This window comes from Grus americana, chromosome 31 (genome assembly GCF_028858705.1).
Source record: "Grus americana isolate bGruAme1 chromosome 31, bGruAme1.mat, whole genome shotgun sequence".
NCBI lineage: Eukaryota > Metazoa > Chordata > Aves > Gruiformes > Gruidae > Grus > Grus americana.
In genome coordinates, this window is record NC_072882.1 from 2,333,558 (window position 1) to 2,351,345 (window position 17,788).

Sequence of the window (17,788 nt, forward strand, 5' to 3'; positions counted from 1 at the left end):
ATGTTGAACAGTCACATTAAAGGTCCCTTTTGCCGAGTGCGGGGCTAACGTGGGGATTGCTCTGGGTCCCCAAGGGAGCTCCAGCATCGCTGCCTGGTCCTGCGCTGCCCCGAGGGACACTCTGGGACCGGAGGATGGGAACTGGCTTTTGCTCTCAAGCAGGAGGAGGAGAATTAACATATGCACTGCTGCTAATCTTTGACAACTCTAGCACTTCTGTGGTTTGGGACAGACACCTGAGATTCAGCAGAAATGAGTCACTAGCTTGAATATCACCTGGGTTTAATTTAACCAAGTTAGTAGCAGTTGTAGCACAAGCCATACGTAAACGCACTTCTTGTCCTCAAAATTTCCAGCTACAAAGAGCAAAAGTACCATGCCGGATCCAACACTGGGCATCCAAAAAAAGCCCTCGGGACCCCATGGAGACTGAGTAACAGTGAGTGGGCAGCAGGCAGGGAGTACCAAAATGCCAAACGCCCCTCGGTCACTTGGCTCTGGCCACGTCCCTGTTGCTCCTGGAAATGGCAGACGGGTGTTTTGCATTTAAACTAGAACGGTCTCACTGCTATTCCGGTCCTTCTCTGCCAGAGTTGGTGCTGCAAAAGCCACGGGGTGGGCTTTGAATAGGAACAAGATAATATAGCTAAGCCCAGAAGGGAGTTAATGAACCTAAATTAATTGCAGCCAGCCACTGTGAGTAGCCAGAGCAGCTGACCATGCCTGCTGCCTCCGCAGCGGCATTCACAGCAGCTCCTGTTGCAGGGGGCAGGCAGTGACCCCGTCTCTGCAAGCTGTAATCTCTTCTACAGCTCCCCATTAACCTGCTGGGCTGTGCTGGGAGCGGGTCACCCCATCCATCTGTCACAGCCTCACATTGCATAGGCGCATCCCCAGCACGGCCGTCTGAGGTTTCTGCTGCCGCCGGACACGATGTCTGTGAGCCACAGCCTGGAACGGACTCGCAGAGGAGGCGCCTGGACCCCAAAGGCAGCACAGCTGATGCAGTTCCCGTGGGAACACGGCAGGTAGCCAGACAGGACACCAATGTGAGCAGCTCTCAGCTATGAAGTGGAAAAGCTGCACGTTTTTGGACTCACAGCGGTACCGTGCACCATCAGAGTGTTGCAGGATAGCGTACACAGGCCGGGGAGCTTCAGCCCGTTTGGGATTACGGCGGCTCACGGATGGGCACGCCACGTGTAGGCTGCACAGGGCTGGCAGTCTGCGAGGTGCGTGGTGCAGGCAGTGCGCGTGCATCCACATCTGTCACTCGGTGGTGCGAGACTCACGCTGTGCACAAGACAAGGAGTTAATTACATTTCACGGGAATCATCTCTGACGATGCACGCGAGGATGAGGTGTGACACACCTAAGCCTGAGATGCTGGGAAGCACCTGCTTGCACGCCGCTGTGTTTACCTTGCGGACTGTGTGGCTGCTGAAACCCTACAGAGCAAGGATTAATCACGCAACACGCATATAACCACGGCAGAGATAGCATCACCTCTTCTCCCTGGCAATAATTCCCGGTTACCACTTGCTCGCTGCTAAAGCTGCCAGCAGAAACAGGCGCTGAGATATAATTACACAGTCCTGGATGCTGTTCGGCTGCCTGGAGCCAGAGCCGTACTGGTTGGGGAAAGAGGTTTCAGAGGAGCTGCCTTGTGCCAGCAGGTGCAGTAAAACCAAGGTGCGCTGGGTAGCGTTTCACAAACCCTTCCCACTGGGAAGGGAACCAACCAAACCTTCAGCGCAGAGGAAAGGAGAAAGGACAAGCGTAAGGAGACACTGAGCCAAGGAAGCTGGGGTTATTTGAGCCCTGTTTCTTACAAAACAGTGTCAGGGGACAAAGAGGACTGGTCAGAGCATCCCTGGGGACAGAGGGCCGGGGTCGCTCTCAGCTCGGCTCATGCAACGTGGGGTCTCTCAAGAACACCCTGTAGCTCACCCGCTCCCTGTGCCAAGCTGAGCAGCTCTCTAAGTCTCGCTTCCCTCTCTCCACTTCTCAGGTTAGTCCTTGCTTTCTCTCACTCCCACCCCGCCCCACGCCGCGTGTCCCTCCCAGGAGGGCCAGGCAGCTTTCCAGCCTGCCCAAAAGGCTCCTGCCAGGCTTTAAGTCTCAAAGTTGCATCTGAACAATACGGAGCAGATAAGTTCCACTGCTTTTCCTCCCCATGAATATTTCATAAGGCTGCTGGGCGCCAAGCCTGTCGGAGGTGGCATTAAATTAACTACACGGACACATGGATGCTGAGACAACAGTTAATGGCTGTGCTCAAAGCTTCATGTTTTTAATCAAGGATAGAAAATGCCGTATCTGGCAGAAAAGGTGCCAAGACATCCCCACTTCTTTCCTCAGTCAACAATGCCACGCACTGTACAGGACAGCCTCTGAAATGACCCATGATCATCGTTAATTGCTTAATTAATACTTGTGGTGTGACTGCTCACTTGGCTTTTTTTCACAGATTAATGCTGGATGGATTTGTGTCCCTTCTTCTCTCAGAGCAACCACAAGGGTAAGTGCTCTGGGGAATAAGGAACTTAATGCTAATACTTGCAGAAAGTGGCCTTTAATTCTAACATCATGCTTTCTGTAGCAACCCAAGTCACTGTCAAGGGAGACAGGAATCCTTTTCCTGGGTGCTCAGCCTAAACCTGAACAAACTGACTGCATTCGTGCCCATTTATGCCCCAATAATCTTACTCGTTAAGGACAGGAGCTCTGGTGGGAGGTGTCACTGCCAGGTCTGCACATTGGAGTCTCCCATCCCTGGGGCGAAGCCGCCTTCCTCCGGGCACATCCCAGTGCCAGGGAGGCTTCAGGACCAGCATCTCCTGCAATAGGCACGTATTTCTAACAGCGAGTGCTACAGCTATGGCCTGGCAAGCGTGGGACTGACACCCCAACCCTCCTCAACCCCAGAGCAGCTCTGATGAACAACTCCCGTGCAGTAACTCTGAGGGCTGCAGTGGAAATCAGCCAGGCTAAACTAGGACAGGAGAGATCAGAACAAGTGCGATGTCAGCGGAGGTAGGCAGATGAGTCCCTGAGCACACCTGAAGGGAGCTCGATGGCTGCCAGCTTAAGGATTCAAGGAGCTGCAAATTCTCTTACAGGTGGTTTTTGCACAGAGACGAGAGCCCCTAGCACACAGCCCACTGCCTCTCCCACCCTGCTCCTCACGCCCGCTCCCCTGCGGCCCTCGCATCCCCCACAGGCTCCCCACGAACATTGTCCCCAGCACCCCCAAGAGCAACAACCCTCATGTTCCCTGTCCCCTCCCGGGACCTCCCAGGACCCTGCATCCCCCCGTAGTCCCCAGGAACTTGCCCTGAGACCCTGCGCCCTCCCATACACCCCCATCACCCCCCCAGCACCCTGCACCCTCCCATACATCCCCATTACCCCAGCACCCCCCTAGGACCCAGCTCCAGCACTCCCAGCACCTCCCAACCCCCACCTCCCCCCCCCAACTCCAGCACCTCCCAGGACCCCGCATTTTCCTATGTACCCCCTGCGCCCCCCCCCAACACCCCCATTACCCCAGCACCCTCCCATGTACCCCCCAGGACCCCCAGCACCCCGCACCCTCCCGTGTCCCCCTTGCACCCTCCCGTGTACCCCCTGCACCCCCCCAGCACCCCGCCCCTAGCGCGGGCCTCCAACCGGCAGAGGGCGACGGTTGCGGGCGGCGCCTCTCTAGCGCGGCCCCCCCGCGCGGGCTCTCTATGACGGACATCCGGTTCCGGCCCGCTCCCCTTTGTGCTGGAGAAGATGGCGGCGCGGGCGGGATTCCAGTCGGTGACTCCCAGCGGCGGCGGCGGTGGGGCCGCTGCCGGAGCCGGCGCGCTGGGACCGGGCACGCCGGGCGGGCCGGTGCGCATGGGCCCGGCTCCGGGACAGGGCCTGTACCGCTCGCCGCTGCCGGGAGCCGCCTACCCGGTGAGGCGGGGGAGGGGCCGGCGGGGGCGCGCGGACCGGCGCTGCGCGGGGCGGGGCGGGAGGGAGCGGGGGCGACGGGGACGGGGACGGCCGCTCCCGGTGGGCGCTGGACAGGTTTTCTTCTCTCCGCAGCGCCCCGGAATGTTACCGGGTAGCCGGCTGGCGCCGCAGGGCCCTTCCATGGGGCCGCCCGGTTACGGCGGGAGCCCGGCGGTGCGGCCCGGGATGGCGCAGGCCAGCCTGGACCAGGCCCGCAAGAGGCCGGCGCCGCAGCAGCTCCAGCAGGTGCAGCCGCAGGCCGTGCCCAACCGCAACCACAAGTAAGGGCCGGCATCCCCGGGGCGTCCCGGGACATCCCCGGGCAGCGGGACATCCCCCGGCGCGGGCACAGGCGCGTTGCCTCTGTTCCCACGTACCTCATGGGGAGAGGGCGGGTTTGGGGGTGCGGGCAGGCACCCCCGAAATGGGAGAACGAGCGGTGAGTCCTCGCTGAAGCGGGGACTGTGCCGGGGGGCAGGGGCGGCGGGAGGCACCGGTCCCTGACGGTGGCATCGGCTGGCGGCGCGGAGCAGCACAAAGGTTTTCTGTTGGCTGTCGGGGCGCCCTGCCTTCTCACGGCGGCTGCTTGTTGGGGGGCTGAAAGGGACATGGGCTTTCTCATGCAGCTCCTGTGGGAGAGGGGGGCTTCCAGCAGGTGAAAGAATAACGTGCAGCTGCTGGGCAACAGCAGTTTATGTCACGTTTCTGGCAGTGTGATGTGATTCCTCAGTAACACGGGTAATTCACCCCTTGATTTCAAATGCATCTCCTAGAAAAGTCAGTCTAAAGCTAATTGAGGCTAGAGAGTCGCTTTGTTTGGCATTATGTCAGCACGGCCTTTTCAGCATGATGTAACCGCGCTTTCTGAGCTCTCGTGGGGGTGCGACACGTTCAGGTAATCAGTTAGTCACGCTGCTGTGGGGTTCGTCAGCTCGCGGTGCTGGAGGCCTGGCAGGGGCTGTGGGAATAAAGAGCCTGGCTCTGCGCTGCCAGTCACGATAAGTGCCTCTGAACGTGAGAGCCTGGGCCCGAGACTGGCATCCTGGCTGAGCGTGCTGCTCGTGCCGCAGTACAAACCCAGAGAGTAAGCCGTCATCTTGCTCCCTTCGTGAACGCCTGCAGTTAATTTGCACAAAGCCGTTGCCATTTTAATGCCTGCGTCTACATCTTCTTCCTCAACAGCGCTAAAAAGAAGAAGATGGCTGACAAAATTCTACCTCAGAGGGTGAGTGGAACATGAAGTTGCAGTCTCTGTTGATACGAAGTAGACCGGAGAAGTGTGGGCAAGCTGACGGTGATTTGCGTTCTTGATTGGCTCTAGATTCGTGAACTTGTACCTGAGTCTCAGGCCTACATGGACTTGCTGGCCTTTGAAAGGAAATTGGACCAGACGATCATGAGGAAACGCTTAGATATCCAGGAGGCTTTGAAGCGACCCATTAAGGTAGGGGAGGGTTGTCATAGTTATCCTGAGCGAGGTTTGGAGGCTTTTGCTTGCATTAAGCCAGCAGGAGAGCACTGAAGCTCGGGTCGTGTCCCTGGAATCTTAATGCTCCAGACATAACTGAGAGGTGGAACCAGAAATGCCTCTTTCCTTGCTGTCTGCCATGGGAGGGGGGCAATATCACGCAGCAAAAAACATTAAGCTTAGTTCTAGCAAAACATAAGTAAGATAGTCAGCCCTTTATTTCAGAATTAACACTGAGACGATGCTTTTTCTCTTAGCAAAAACGAAAGCTACGTATTTTTATCTCCAATACCTTCAATCCAGCCAAGTCAGATGCAGAGGATGGTGAAGGAACAGTCGCCTCCTGGGAGCTTCGGGTGGAAGGACGGCTGCTGGAAGATGTAAGTGTGAAATACCCAGCCACAGAGGTGACTTTATGGATCTGGAATTGGCAATGAAACCAGTTTCTTAGTGTCTGAGAGTATAGCTAGGGGCTTGATATCCTCCTTCATCTCTGTTTTCCAAGGAGTCTGATGGTGAAGAGACCGAGAGCCCAACTTGGAGACCGATGGGTATCCCCGTGGCAGGACATGAGTTATACAAAGTTCTTATAGCTCTAAGAATGAATGGTGAGAGCAGATCAGTGGCACTTGCGTACCCTGGCTCTGAGAAGCAGGGCACTTGCATTGTATGTAACTGCTGAGTGATTTAATTCCTGCAAGCTCATCTTTAACTCCAGTCTTTCACTTTCTGACTTGAAACTTGATTTTCAAGCACACGTTGGTGAATTTAGGTGTTCAGAACTTAAAGGAACGCTGTCGTGCACGGTGGCTGTGCTTGAGTGCTGAGACTTGCTGTCCTAACACTTTTCCTTCCTGTGTTGCTTGCAGTCTGCTTTGTCCAAATATGATGCCACCAAGCAGAAAAGAAAGTTCTCATCCTTCTTTAAATCTCTGGTCATTGAACTTGATAAAGACCTGTATGGCCCTGACAATCACCTGGTAGAGGTGAGCTTCTTTTTGCTGTGTTACCACTAAAAATGGGTTGGTGTTTCAGCAGACAGGCTTTGTATATCATTTGTAACTTGAGAGGTGGGGATACTTAAGGCTTGAACAAGTGGCTGGGAGCCAGGAGCTCTTGATTTCTTATCTTAGCTTTTCCTTTGACTTGCTGGGGCTTTGAACAAATGTATTAATTCTTGTTTCAAGCTGTAAGTGGGAATAAGGTGAACTTTCTCTAGGTGGGTGGGATTTACTGGCAAGCTTGTTGGGCGCCAAGCAGCGGGAGCAAAGAGAATGAAGCTTGGGGGTGCTTCTAAATGGCTTCTCCTGTTCAGTGGCACAGGACTGCTACAACTCAGGAGACAGACGGCTTCCAGGTGAAGAGGCCGGGAGATGTAAATGTGCGCTGTACTGTCCTTCTGATGCTGGATTACCAGGTAAGATGTTGGGAGTAGCAGTGCTGGGCGTGTACCGTTAGCTGTGTCTGTGGCCATCTCACCTTTCTGTGCCTGTCGTTTCAGCCTCCCCAGTTCAAATTGGATCCCCGCTTGGCTCGTCTCTTGGGGATTCACACTCAGACCCGTCCAGTGATCATCCAGGCATTGTGGCAATATATCAAGACCCACAAGCTCCAGGACCCCCACGAGCGGGAGTATGTCATCTGTGACAAATACCTCCAGCAGGTAACTGTGGCTGGAACAAGCGACTGTTTCGGCTTGTCTTTGTCAGCAGCCAGTGGTTGCTGGCACTGAGCTCCCATTACCTTTCCTTAGCCCTGTGTTTCTGTCACAGATATTTGAATCTCAGCGGATGAAGTTCTCTGAAATCCCACAAAGACTTCATGCATTGCTTATGCCCCCGGAACCGATCATCATTAATCATGTCATCAGGTGAGACTGGTCCACTTGACTTCATATTTCTAGGAAGAAGAGTGGAAGGGATGGGTGAGGCCAGCACAGGAAGACGATGTAATGTGTTCTGATTTTCAGCAGCAGTTCCAATGTTGCCTGTTGTTTCTTCGTACAAGAACAGCTGCCTCTTTCATTTACCACATCCCTCTTTTCCGCAAGGCACTCCCACGTTCATGCTGTCCTTTGCATTACACTGTTGTAGATAGAAATCTGCTTGGAACAATCACTTGGTCCTCGTGCTGCAAAGCCATCAGTGGAGCTTTGCTGCTTGGTGTTAGAGCCAAAGCTTAACGCCAGCTTAGCTGGTCCCTGCTTGCAGTCCGTGTGCTGCAGTATCCTGGAGGAGCTACAGTTTGGTGCTTTCTTGAGCTACTTACTTACTTTGGCTTTTTTCTAGTGTTGATCCCAATGACCAGAAGAAAACAGCTTGCTATGACATTGATGTGGAGGTGGATGATACCTTGAAAACTCAGATGAATTCCTTTTTGCTATCCACAGCCAGCCAACAGGAGATCGCTGCTCTGGATAACAAGGTAGGAGGAGCTCCTGTGGGTCTGCTCTCCTCAGTGCTGGGTAGGAATCTGTCTCCAGAGCAGGCGAGCCCTGAACAGGACAGGAGTTCAGCTGTGCTCCGCTGTGTGATGGAAGCTGCAGCGGGGTCAGCCATGGTTACAAATAGGTGGCTTTACCTGGAAGTGTAGTTTTAAAGCAAGTGGTCAGTGGGAAAACTGGTAATGATTGAAAAACCTGTCTGATAGGTGCAAATCGACTAGGGAGTATAAGAATTTGCCTTCGTGTGTTGGGTCTCTTGTTGTTTCTGTCTGACTTTTTCCCCTACTCAGCAGTTTAGTTGCTGTGCTTATCTCTTTCAGATCCATGAAACAATAGAGACAATTAACCAGCTGAAGACCCAGCGTGAGTTCATGCTGAGCTTTGCCCGAGATCCTCAGGGCTTCATCAATGACTGGCTACAGTCCCAGTGCCGGGATTTAAAGGTAAAAGCTTTGTCTTGTGTGACTGGATCCACCTTCCACACGCTTCCCTCATTATAACCGGCTCCCACAGAGAGAGAGGCAATTTCCTGCTCAGAAAGCAAGACACACAAGGACCTGACCTGACTGTACTGAAATGTCTTTGACGAAAGGGGAGGGGGGGTGGGTTTGCTCAGTGCAGTCAGAGCTTTTGCGCTCCCTGAATGGTTTTGTGCTTTGTGCTCTCCAGACAATGACTGATGTTGTCGGGAATCCTGAAGAGGAGCGTAGAGCTGAGTTCTACTTCCAGCCGTGGGCACAGGAAGCCGTGTGCAGATACTTCTACTCCAAGGTGGGTGTCCCCGAGCAGGGGTCCCTCTCTGTACCCCGTGGCTCAGAGTACCTGTCAATCCGTGGTGGAAAGTGGCAGTGCTAAGCTTCACATGCATCTTGGTCCCAGTTTGAGTTCACCCTTTTCCAGCTGCGTCTCATGTTACTCGGATGCTGAGGTGCTGCACCGTCTGAGTATGTTAATGCTGCAATTCTGGCTTCTCTTGCAGGTGCAGCAAAGACGGCAGGAACTGGAGCAGGCCCTGGGCATCCGTAACACATAGGCTGCTCCACTCCTCCCCAGCCAGAAGGCATCACGGCTATTTGTGGAGATGGAGGGCTGCAGAGTACGCTGTTAAGGCTGACATAATTCCACTCCAGCAGCGAGGCCTGCATCATTATTCATCCTGGCATTGTCCCTGTTGGGGCAGCTCCAGGACACCTGGGGTCTTTTGGGGTGTGGCAAGCAGACAGGCTCCAACGAGCACACATTTCTACCTGGTTTTCTTCCTGACTGTTGCCGTGTCAGTCCCAAGGCTTCCAAGAGCCTCCCCTTGACTCCGCACTGCCCGTAGTGTCCCCAGTAGCCAGTACGACTGCTGACTTGGAGCCTTTCTCGAGTTCAGAAACCACAGCCCATTCCTCCCCAACTAGCATCTAGTTGTGGCACACATGAGACCTGCCTGGATCTGCCATAAGGGTGGAGTTCTATGGCTCTTATCTTCCCTGCCTCATTTTATAGCAAGGTGCCAGGAGATGTAGTGGGCAGGATGCCATGAGCTGACATACCTCCCTGCCCTTACTCCCTCGCTCGGAGGGCGCTGCTGCACTGGGCTGCCTCATAGGTCACTCTCCTCCTTGAGGAAGTTACTGGACTGTGTAGAGAATTGCTTCTTCCCTTGTCCCTCTTTCCTGCCCTTTTCCCTTTGTGTTCTTTGACAGACTGTCCTAGGCTGGGATCACAGGGGAGATGGGACATTGGCTTACTGCAGGGATGTGGAAGCGTTGGAGTGGCGAGACTTCACTGCAAAAGACCTTCGCTTGCGGTTCCAGCAAGCCATCTGCTGCTTGTTTTCCCTGTAGCTGGGAGAGGGGATGCAGCAACTGCCTGGTGGAATTGTGCAGGGGCGCAGTGTTGTAGGCTCGTTGCTTTGGGACAGTTATCCTGTGTCACTTGCTGTGGGGACCAGAGGCTCCTTCATGTGGATCCGAGGGGGTAACAGGACAGTCCTTAGGAATGGATGTAGCTCCAAGCATATGCGTTAGCAGGTGTTTCCATGCTGAAGCTCCTGTGGTTTTTAGTCAAGTTTTAGGTTCTGGGGCTGCTGTAGGGCCCAGCATGGTTCAGGAATGTACAAGTAGATTTTCTCTACTGTGGGAGTAGCAGCCCGGATGCCTCTTCATGGAATGAATTACTAGTGAACTAGTGGTCAGGCATAAGAGAATGGCTTCTTTTAGCCTGGATCTCTGTATTTCTGCTCGGACCGTAACACAAATGGACTTGAAAGTTGGTCATGTTCTCTTGGAATAGCTGCAAAGTCACGTTACTGACAAACCCCCCCCATCCCCTACACCCAGCTTTGGGGGGGTTGGGAAGGTTGCTATGAATTTGGGAGCCTGGGTGGCCCTACTCCTTGTGTCTGTGTTACTACATGTCTGTGAGTAATAGACTCTCGACTTCCCTTCTCCTTTGCCCCCTTATGAAATGGCTCCTCTGTGGTACTGGGGTGAAGGTCTTGGTGCTGGTGAAGCAGCCCACTGACTCCTCAGGGTAATCACACATGAAGGATGCTGAGTACTGCGTAGGCAAACATAGCTGTTGCAGAATAACTGCTTTTCTTAACTGAATATTATGGTTTTTTCCATGGACCAAATTTTTTTTTTTGTACTGTATCCTTGTAGACGTCACCCGGTTTTAATAAAAGCCTCCTGTGAAGGAAGCTGTCCTCTCTCCTTCTGTGCTGACAGCATGCTTTCTCTCAGCAGCTGCCTTGGTGACACTTCATTTACTTCCCTGAGAAGGGACAGGATTATCTCCACTTTTTATTTTATTTATTTTTTTTTTTTTACAGCCAACTGGGTTAAGAGATGGGAGAGAAAATGTTCTTCATATTTTGGCCTTTTATAGAGACCATTTCATGTAAAGATCTCCTGGCTTGCGGAGTCTGTTAAGCCTTTGCAAAGTGCTTTTGTGGTAAACAAAGTAACTTGAGCAAAACTGGAAGTCCAGTGGCCAAGCTGCTGATAAAATCTCGGCAGCCCTGTTTCCACACTGCTGCCTTGCAGAATTGTGACAGCCTGTTACAAGTCCTATGGGAGTCGGGCATAATTTTGAGGAAACTGTATTAAAGTTTACATACAAGGGTTTAAAACTATGCAGAAGGGTCATTACTCTCTTCACCTTGCCCTATTTATAAAAGTAGAAATGTTTTACAGAAAACCTGTAAGCCCTTGTTGGAAGGGAAAGAGATCCTCTGCGTATAGAAGGGCAGTTTGCCTAAGGTCAGGCAGTAGTGTAAGGCTGTGAGATGAGGGCAGGACTTGTGTCCTGGGTCTGCAACCAGATGGTTCATATTTCTTACCTGGGGGAGCAAAACCCCATTATTTTTTAGGAAGGGGGGAAAATAAAATGCTTTTATGCAGAAAAAGGGGGAGAGAGGCTTGGCAGTCCGGACTGCCGGTGCTGCTGAGATTTGCAATCTGAGCTGTTTCCACCTTTGCTTCAGGGGAGCGATTTGCACCTGCAGCGCAGCCCTGTGTTGCTGCCTGCCGGGCTCTGCCAGGACAGCGGCCAGCTCTGCTGCCCCGGGCACCGGTGCCCGGTTCCCCCCGGGGCCGAGGCGGGGCCAGAGGCGGGACGGGGCCGCCCCTGCTCCGGGCAGCCTTGAAATACCAGCGGCGGGCTCAGCGCTGCGCAGCGCCCCGGCTCCCTGCACCATGGGTGGCAAGAAGGTCTGCATCGTGGGCTCTGGCAACTGGTGAGCACCTGCTGCCTGGGCACCCGGGTCCCCTCTTGGAGCACAGCACGGTCCCCATCCTTCTCGGTGCCTCATGGCACCAGGTGCAAGCTGTCCCCGTTTCGTCAGGACCCCTGTGCGAGTGACATGGGGTTTGCTGGTGCCAGTGGATCTGGTGCCCACTGCCTACAGCTCTGCTCTGCCCACGCAGGGGCTCAGCCATCGCCAAGATCGCTGGCAGCAATGCGGCACGGCTGAGCACCTTCGAGAACCAGGTGAACATGTGGGTGCTGGAGGAGGAGGTTGGTGGCCGGCGGCTCACTGAAATCATCAACACGGAGCATGAAAACGTCAAGTACCTGCCGGGGCACAAGCTGCCCCCCAATGTGGTGAGTGTGGCCTGCTGGCAGCCTCTCCGCTGGGCACAAGGGCTGGTGCTAACAGCCAGGCCCTCTGGTGAGAGGTAATCCATAGCTGGGAGCTGTTGGAGCCCTGGGGTCCTGGGTACCGGGGGTTTGAAGGTAGGAGATGCACTGGGCTGCATGGCACTCAGTTACACCCTCCCGGTGACCTTGATCCATGCTTGGACAAGCTGCAGCCCTGGCTGCTCTCGCTGCCCACCTTTGCCCTGGCATCCCACGAGCTGGGCTTGAGGCCATGCGGCTGCCTCGGGGCGGACAGCGGCAGTGTGCAGAGAGCCTGCTGCCCCACGGCTCTACGCTCAGCCCCTCGGCACGCACTGGCCTGCTGCGGTCCCCCATATGACCCCGGCTCTGCGCCACCAGCTTGGGCTGCTTTTGCTCTGCTCCAGCCGCTCTGCCCTGCCAGCCCTGGAAGGGCACCTGTAAGGGAAGCCCCCAGCAGTTGCTCTCAAGCCCCTGTTTTGTCCTGGATTCAGGACACACTCACTGCACAACTACAGGCGCAAATCCCTGATGACAGTCGTACCCTGTTCAGGTAGCAGAGCCAGACCTGCTGAAAGCCTGTGCTGGGGCTGACATTCTCCTGTTCGTGGTGCCCCACCAGTTTATCGGAAAAGTCTGTGACCAGCTCAAGGGCCACGTGAAGAAAGATGCTGTTGGGGTGTCGCTCATCAAGGTGTGCGCAGGAGGAGCGCTGCCCGGGCAACTCACTGGGGTGCTGGGTCGGGGGATTTAGCTGGAAGCAGCCTGGCTCGGAGAGGCTGCAAAGGGAATCCGGGGATTTTGGAGCAGAAACGGGGCTCTCCAGGGTTGTGGCTGGGGGGAGAGTGGGAAGTGGGAGCAGAGTCTTTGTGGGGATTTAGCAGAGGAGAAGGGTGAGGGCATGTGGGGGATCTCGAGTGCTGTGAGGAGAGGGGTGCAGCTGAGCGCTGGGGGGCTGTTGGGATGGGGGTTGGAGCACTGCAGCACAGGGAACGGTGGGATTGGGGCAGGTGGGGCCAGGTCTCGGGGGGACAGGGGCTCATCCCTGTCTTGGTCATGTCCCAGGGGGTGGATGAAGGACCAGATGGGCTGAGGCTGATCTCAGACATCATCCATGAGAAACTGGGAATAGAGATGAGCGTCCTCATGGGGGCCAACATTGCTAGTGAAGTGGCAGAAGAGAAGTTCTGTGAAACAACCATTGGTAAGGAGCCAACATCCCTCCTCGTTAGCAGCCTTCATTTCTGATGAGCAGGAAGAGGCAAAGGGGTGAGCATGGTGCAGCTTAAACTCCTGTCTGCCTCAGGTGAGCCAGCCCTTTTTCCCTGTGGAGGCAATGAGATTCCATAGGAGCTGGATGAACTCATTCACAGGTTTTACGATGTGATTGCTCACATCATTAAAAACAGAGTTGTGCGTCTGTAAGTTCTGCTGGCACGGACTCTGAGCATCAGGCAGTCTGCCTGGCACAAATTAAAGGGGTGGACACCAAAAGGCCCTTTAGAAATAGAGCTCCTACCTTCATTTCCTTGGGCTTCAAGGGATGCTCACCTGGATCTCATGTTATTGCCAGCCAGGGCTGCTTGAAAGTTCATCTGGTGACTGTTCCTAACATCCTCTGCACTGTGAATCATGCACAGCAGCCAAAACCAACAGAACAGTTTGCTGGGTTAGAAGTTACAGGATTCAAAGTGTCTGTGTTTTAAACAAAAGCAAACATGCTGCGCAGGAGGCCGCAGAGAATGGAGAGGTATAAGCAGAACATGCTCTCACTGCGAGCATGCAGAAATGCTCTCGTGCAGGACACTGCAGGAGCAGGGAGAACAGCAGTTTCCAAACCCAGATTTGCAACCTTTGAAGATGCTTTTAATCTCCTGGGCATGTCAGTTCTGTCTTGTTTGACACAGCAGTAGGGATCGTCCCTGTCTTCTGGGAATTCTAAAGTTGAACCTTGCTCATCTGCCAGGCAACGTGTGCTTGGCACTTTGTGGACCTGCAAATGTTTAGCAACGTCCATCAGTTGGGCAATAGGTTCCTCTTGCTATGCTGCAGGAACGTATCATCGGGCAGGAAAGCAGCACGGTCCTACCTTGGGGTCTCTCCCCATCATCATCCTCCTCCTCCCTTTGTCTCATCAGGCTGCAAGAACATGCAGCATGGGCAGACGCTGAAGGAGCTGATGCAGACACCGAACTTCCGGGTGACAGTGGTGCAGGAAGCTGACACTGTAGAGATCTGCGGGGCTCTCAAGGTGAGTGAGCCACTCGCCAGGGTTTGTGGGTCTTGGTTAGCAGACCCTGCTGTTCTCTAGGGCCCTGCAGGGAGCCCCAGGGAGGAGGCTGCCGGTTGAATGAACCCCACTGGACATTGCACTGGGGCTCGCTGAGACCTTTGGGTCAAAGGCTAGGCTTTGGAGGGAACTGTGGATGTGTCCTGTTCAGCTGCTTGGAGGGACGATGATCGCTGGCACAGGCAGGGGCAGGCAGGAGCCTGTCCTTGGGACCACACAGGCAGCTCATGGACGCAGCAAAGCCCTGAGCTCCGTTTGGAACAGATCCCTCTGCACTGCTGTTGTTTTCCAGAACGTTGTGGCTGTAGGAGCTGGCTTCTGTGATGGGCTTGGCTATGGAGACAACACAAAGGCTGCTGTGATCCGTCTGGGACTGATGGAGATGATTGCCTTCGCCAAACTCTTCTGTAAGGGCCCCGTCACCCCCTCCACCTTCCTGGAGAGCTGTGGAGTCGCTGACCTCATCACTACCTGCTACGGTGGCCGCAACCGCAAGGTGGCTGAGGCTTTTGCCAAGACTGGGAAGGTAAGCAGAGCGGGGAGGAGGCAACATCGCTATCTGCATCAACCTGCTTAGTTACTGGCTGGAGTTAAACCACGACAGCAGGCAAGGAGGTGGACCTAGCTAGCACTGTGGTATCCTGCTTTCACTCGCCCCGTGCCACAGCCTGGCTCCAGGGAAGGAACATGGGGCAGCAGAGGGGTTGCAGGGTCCAGCTCCCCCCTCACTGTTGGGTTGTTTCAGTCTATTGAACAGCTGGAGAAGGAGATGTTGAATGGGCAGAAGCTGCAGGGTCCCCAGACGTCTGCTGAGCTGCATCGCATCCTTAAAAGCAAGAACATAGTGGAGAAGTGAGTGCTGTCATCTCTCTTGTCTGCTCTTTTGGGGTGGGGCTGGGATCTTTCCTGCAGCTGTGGAAGGGGAAACCCACCCTTAGCGTCTCCACTGTTCAGGTCAGTCTCTGCACTGCCCAGATCAAACCTCCTGGGCAGGAATGGCCTGTTGGATGAGGCACCGTGCCACTGTCCCACCTGCTCCTGCCCAGTGGTCCTGCATGTCATAACAGAAGTTGAGGTGCTCTGACTCTGCCGGGTCTGGTGACAGTGCGGGGGGTGACTTTGTTCATCTACCCACAGGTTCCCCCTCTTCACAGCTGTGTATCAGATCTGCTACGAAGGCAAACCTGTCACTGATGTCATCAAGTGTCTCCAGAACCACCCTGAGCACATGTAAGTGGGCTCTGCCTGCAAAACCACTGGTCCTGCCGAGATGAGCGGAGAGCTCCTGCCCGCACCAACTTGCTGCTGCTACGGCTTTGTAAGGAGTCCGGAATTCCTGGGAGCCTTTGCAGAGTGCTGGAAGGGCAGAGGTTCCCCTTCTCAGCCCTGGACCCTGCCAGCCTGAGCCTGGCATCTGCACAGAGGTATCTGCTGATCTCCCTCTCTCTTTGAAGGGCTCGTTTAGCTTCTGCTGCTGTCTAGGGTCTGGCCTGAGCGGGGCTGAGCATCTTCCTCCTTTCACTTTCTCTTGCTGTGATGGATTCTGTTCTTGGAAGGACTCTGCCAGATCATCTTGATCGATACGGGCTGTGCAGGAGGCACTGCCTGGGAGGACAAGCTTTGCTGTTAGCCCCACGGGGCCACTTTGCATGACGCCAGCCCTTTCCTGCTCGCTGTTGTTGCTTTTGGCTTAACTGCCTTGTGGAGAGGGCACGCTTCCCTGCCAGGCTCCACCAAGGCAGGAGAAGCTCCTAAGGACTTTCAAAAGGGTCTGAGAATCACTCTTCTTTCTAAGAAGCACCAGCACAGAAAATAGCACTCTTTGCCACCCTACCACCTGCTGCTTCCCCAGCCACCACCAGCTGCTCCTGCTGAACAGTACAGCCAATGCTTTGTGTGTGAGGGCAGCTCCAGAGTGAGACTTTACAGCTTGTTTATTTAGTTTTTTGCTCTTGCAGTCAAATCTGCCCCCGTGCACCTGGGGAACTCCCCTGTTGTCACAGATTGGCCTGCGCTAATTCCATGCCCACTGTCCCCAGACAGCCTTTCTCTCTCATATCGGTTTGTCCTCTGGCTGGCTTTGGCAATGCAGGGACCAACTGCCCCAAAGTCTTTCTGAGCAGCTGGCAGGCTGTGTAGCCCTTGGCAGTGTACCTGACAAAGCAGTTGGGTCATGTTGCTTTTAGATGAGTGATCCACATCATTGCTTTTTGCGTTCTCTCTGGCTTGCTCCAGCCTGTGCCTTAGCCTGGTCTTTGCTTCTACGTGTGGCTTTATAGGAGATGAGAAAGCAGGTTCCACATTTTCCCTGCTGCTCCTCCCGCAAGGGTGCTGGAAACTGCTCGCTAGCACGAGGGGCAGCAATGGACATGTGATCCACAAGAAGTACAAGGAGACCTCCAACATCACAGGAGAGGACAGAGGTCTCGTGGCTTTGAAACTTGCCCCTTGTCCGGCCGTGTGCCACGTGCCTCTCTGGTCCTCTGAAGCTGGCTCGCTCTGCTCATGTTTGCTCAGGCCAGCGTGTCCAGCGGTTCACTGATCCCTGTCTGGGCTGGCAGGCTGGAGCTGCTGCAGGTCTCGCTCTCCACCCCCGTTCCAGGTCCTAGTCTCTGACTAGCAGTGTACTTTACAAATGTTTAAAATAATAATAAACTTGGAGAGGAGAGGGGAGACACGCTCTTTGCTCTGTGGCTCCGGTGCATCATTGTCTTTGGGTTGGTGCCTGCTGGACTTGCTGCGTGCAGAACAGGGCACTGTCAGTTCCCTCCTGGCTCTGCACCCTTGTGTGCTGTCCCAGAAACAGCAAGAATGCCCCCGCAGGTCACTGCTCAGTCACAATATTACACAGTGTCCCACTTGCTTTTTCTCAGCAGCGGTTCCAGTGTTAAAGTTTGGCTGCAGGACCAAAGAGGGTTGAGGTTGCAATGCTGAACTGGGTTCAGAATCCAAATTCTTCTACCTGGGGCCTGCAGGAGCCAGGCCAGGACCCCACTGTGCCCCGTGTACCCCAGGCCTCCCCTTCTCTGATGTCTTGGCTTCTTGGGATGTGCTGTGTTGTTTTATTCATCTCTTCCCAACTGCTTTTCCCCGATTTGCCTTGTCCCTGTCTTTCTTTGAAATGCATGTCATACTGAGTGACCTTTTCAGGACTGTTAGCCCTCCGCTCGGCCTCTTGCTAGGGGAATTTAATCTGCTGGCACTGCAGTTGTTTCTGTGCCTTTTATTAGACACGCTTTCTCACTAGGCACCTACGACCTTTAAATTCAACTGAGCTATCGTACAGAAAGTAGCCAGCATCGGCTTCCTCTAATGAGGAACTTTATTGAGGTTGGAAGGAGGATAAAGGAGGTCCAGTGTGTTCCTGGAGGGCTGGCACAACTTCTAGTTCCCTTTGTCTTGAAGTGCTTCAGGAATCCCAGCTCAAGTGTTTGGACATGAGGCTCACAGAGGAGCGACAGTCTCTGAGCTCTCCTCCCTACACGCATTG

The 17,788-nt window shown here is 54.4% G+C and overlaps 2 protein-coding genes across 2 annotated transcripts; both read left to right on the forward strand.

Moving 5' to 3' along the window:
• Positions 1-3,760: 3,760 nt before the first annotated feature.
• SMARCD1 (SWI/SNF related, matrix associated, actin dependent regulator of chromatin, subfamily d, member 1) lies at positions 3,761-10,583 on the forward strand. The gene is made up of 13 exons (XM_054806966.1): positions 3,761-3,948; positions 4,081-4,268; positions 5,170-5,212; positions 5,309-5,431; positions 5,713-5,835; positions 6,325-6,441; positions 6,771-6,872; positions 6,957-7,118; positions 7,228-7,325; positions 7,744-7,879; positions 8,219-8,341; positions 8,568-8,669; positions 8,878-10,583. Exons 1-13 carry the CDS (start codon positions 3,781-3,783, stop codon positions 8,929-8,931), a joined length of 1,539 nt encoding a protein of 512 aa, XP_054662941.1. The 5' UTR covers positions 3,761-3,780; the 3' UTR covers positions 8,932-10,583.
• A 908-nt stretch (positions 10,584-11,491) lies between these two features.
• GPD1 (glycerol-3-phosphate dehydrogenase 1) lies at positions 11,492-16,978 on the forward strand. Its single transcript, XM_054806981.1, has 8 exons — positions 11,492-11,625; positions 11,816-11,993; positions 12,562-12,702; positions 13,074-13,212; positions 14,147-14,259; positions 14,591-14,824; positions 15,044-15,150; positions 15,436-16,978. Exons 1-8 carry the CDS (start codon positions 11,585-11,587, stop codon positions 15,530-15,532), a joined length of 1,050 nt encoding a protein of 349 aa, XP_054662956.1. The 5' UTR covers positions 11,492-11,584; the 3' UTR covers positions 15,533-16,978.
• The last annotated feature ends 810 nt before the right edge of the window (positions 16,979-17,788 follow it).

Excerpts from the sequence above, each read along its gene's own strand:
- GPD1 (XM_054806981.1), top strand. The coding sequence starts at position 11,585 with ATGGGTGGCAAGAAGGTCTGCATCGTGGGCTCTGGCAACTG. Across the intron at positions 12,703-13,073 it reads TTGGGGTGTCGCTCATCAAG|GGGGTGGATGAAGGACCAGA; the intron begins GTGTGCGCAGGA and ends GTCATGTCCCAG. Across the intron at positions 14,260-14,590 it reads AGATCTGCGGGGCTCTCAAG|AACGTTGTGGCTGTAGGAGC; the intron begins GTGAGTGAGCCA and ends GTTGTTTTCCAG.
- SMARCD1 (XM_054806966.1), top strand. The coding sequence starts at position 3,781 with ATGGCGGCGCGGGCGGGATTCCAGTCGGTGACTCCCAGCGGCGGCGGC. Across the intron at positions 4,269-5,169 it reads GTGCCCAACCGCAACCACAA|CGCTAAAAAGAAGAAGATGG; the intron begins GTAAGGGCCGGC and ends CTTCCTCAACAG. Across the intron at positions 6,873-6,956 it reads TTCTGATGCTGGATTACCAG|CCTCCCCAGTTCAAATTGGA; the intron begins GTAAGATGTTGG and ends CTGTCGTTTCAG.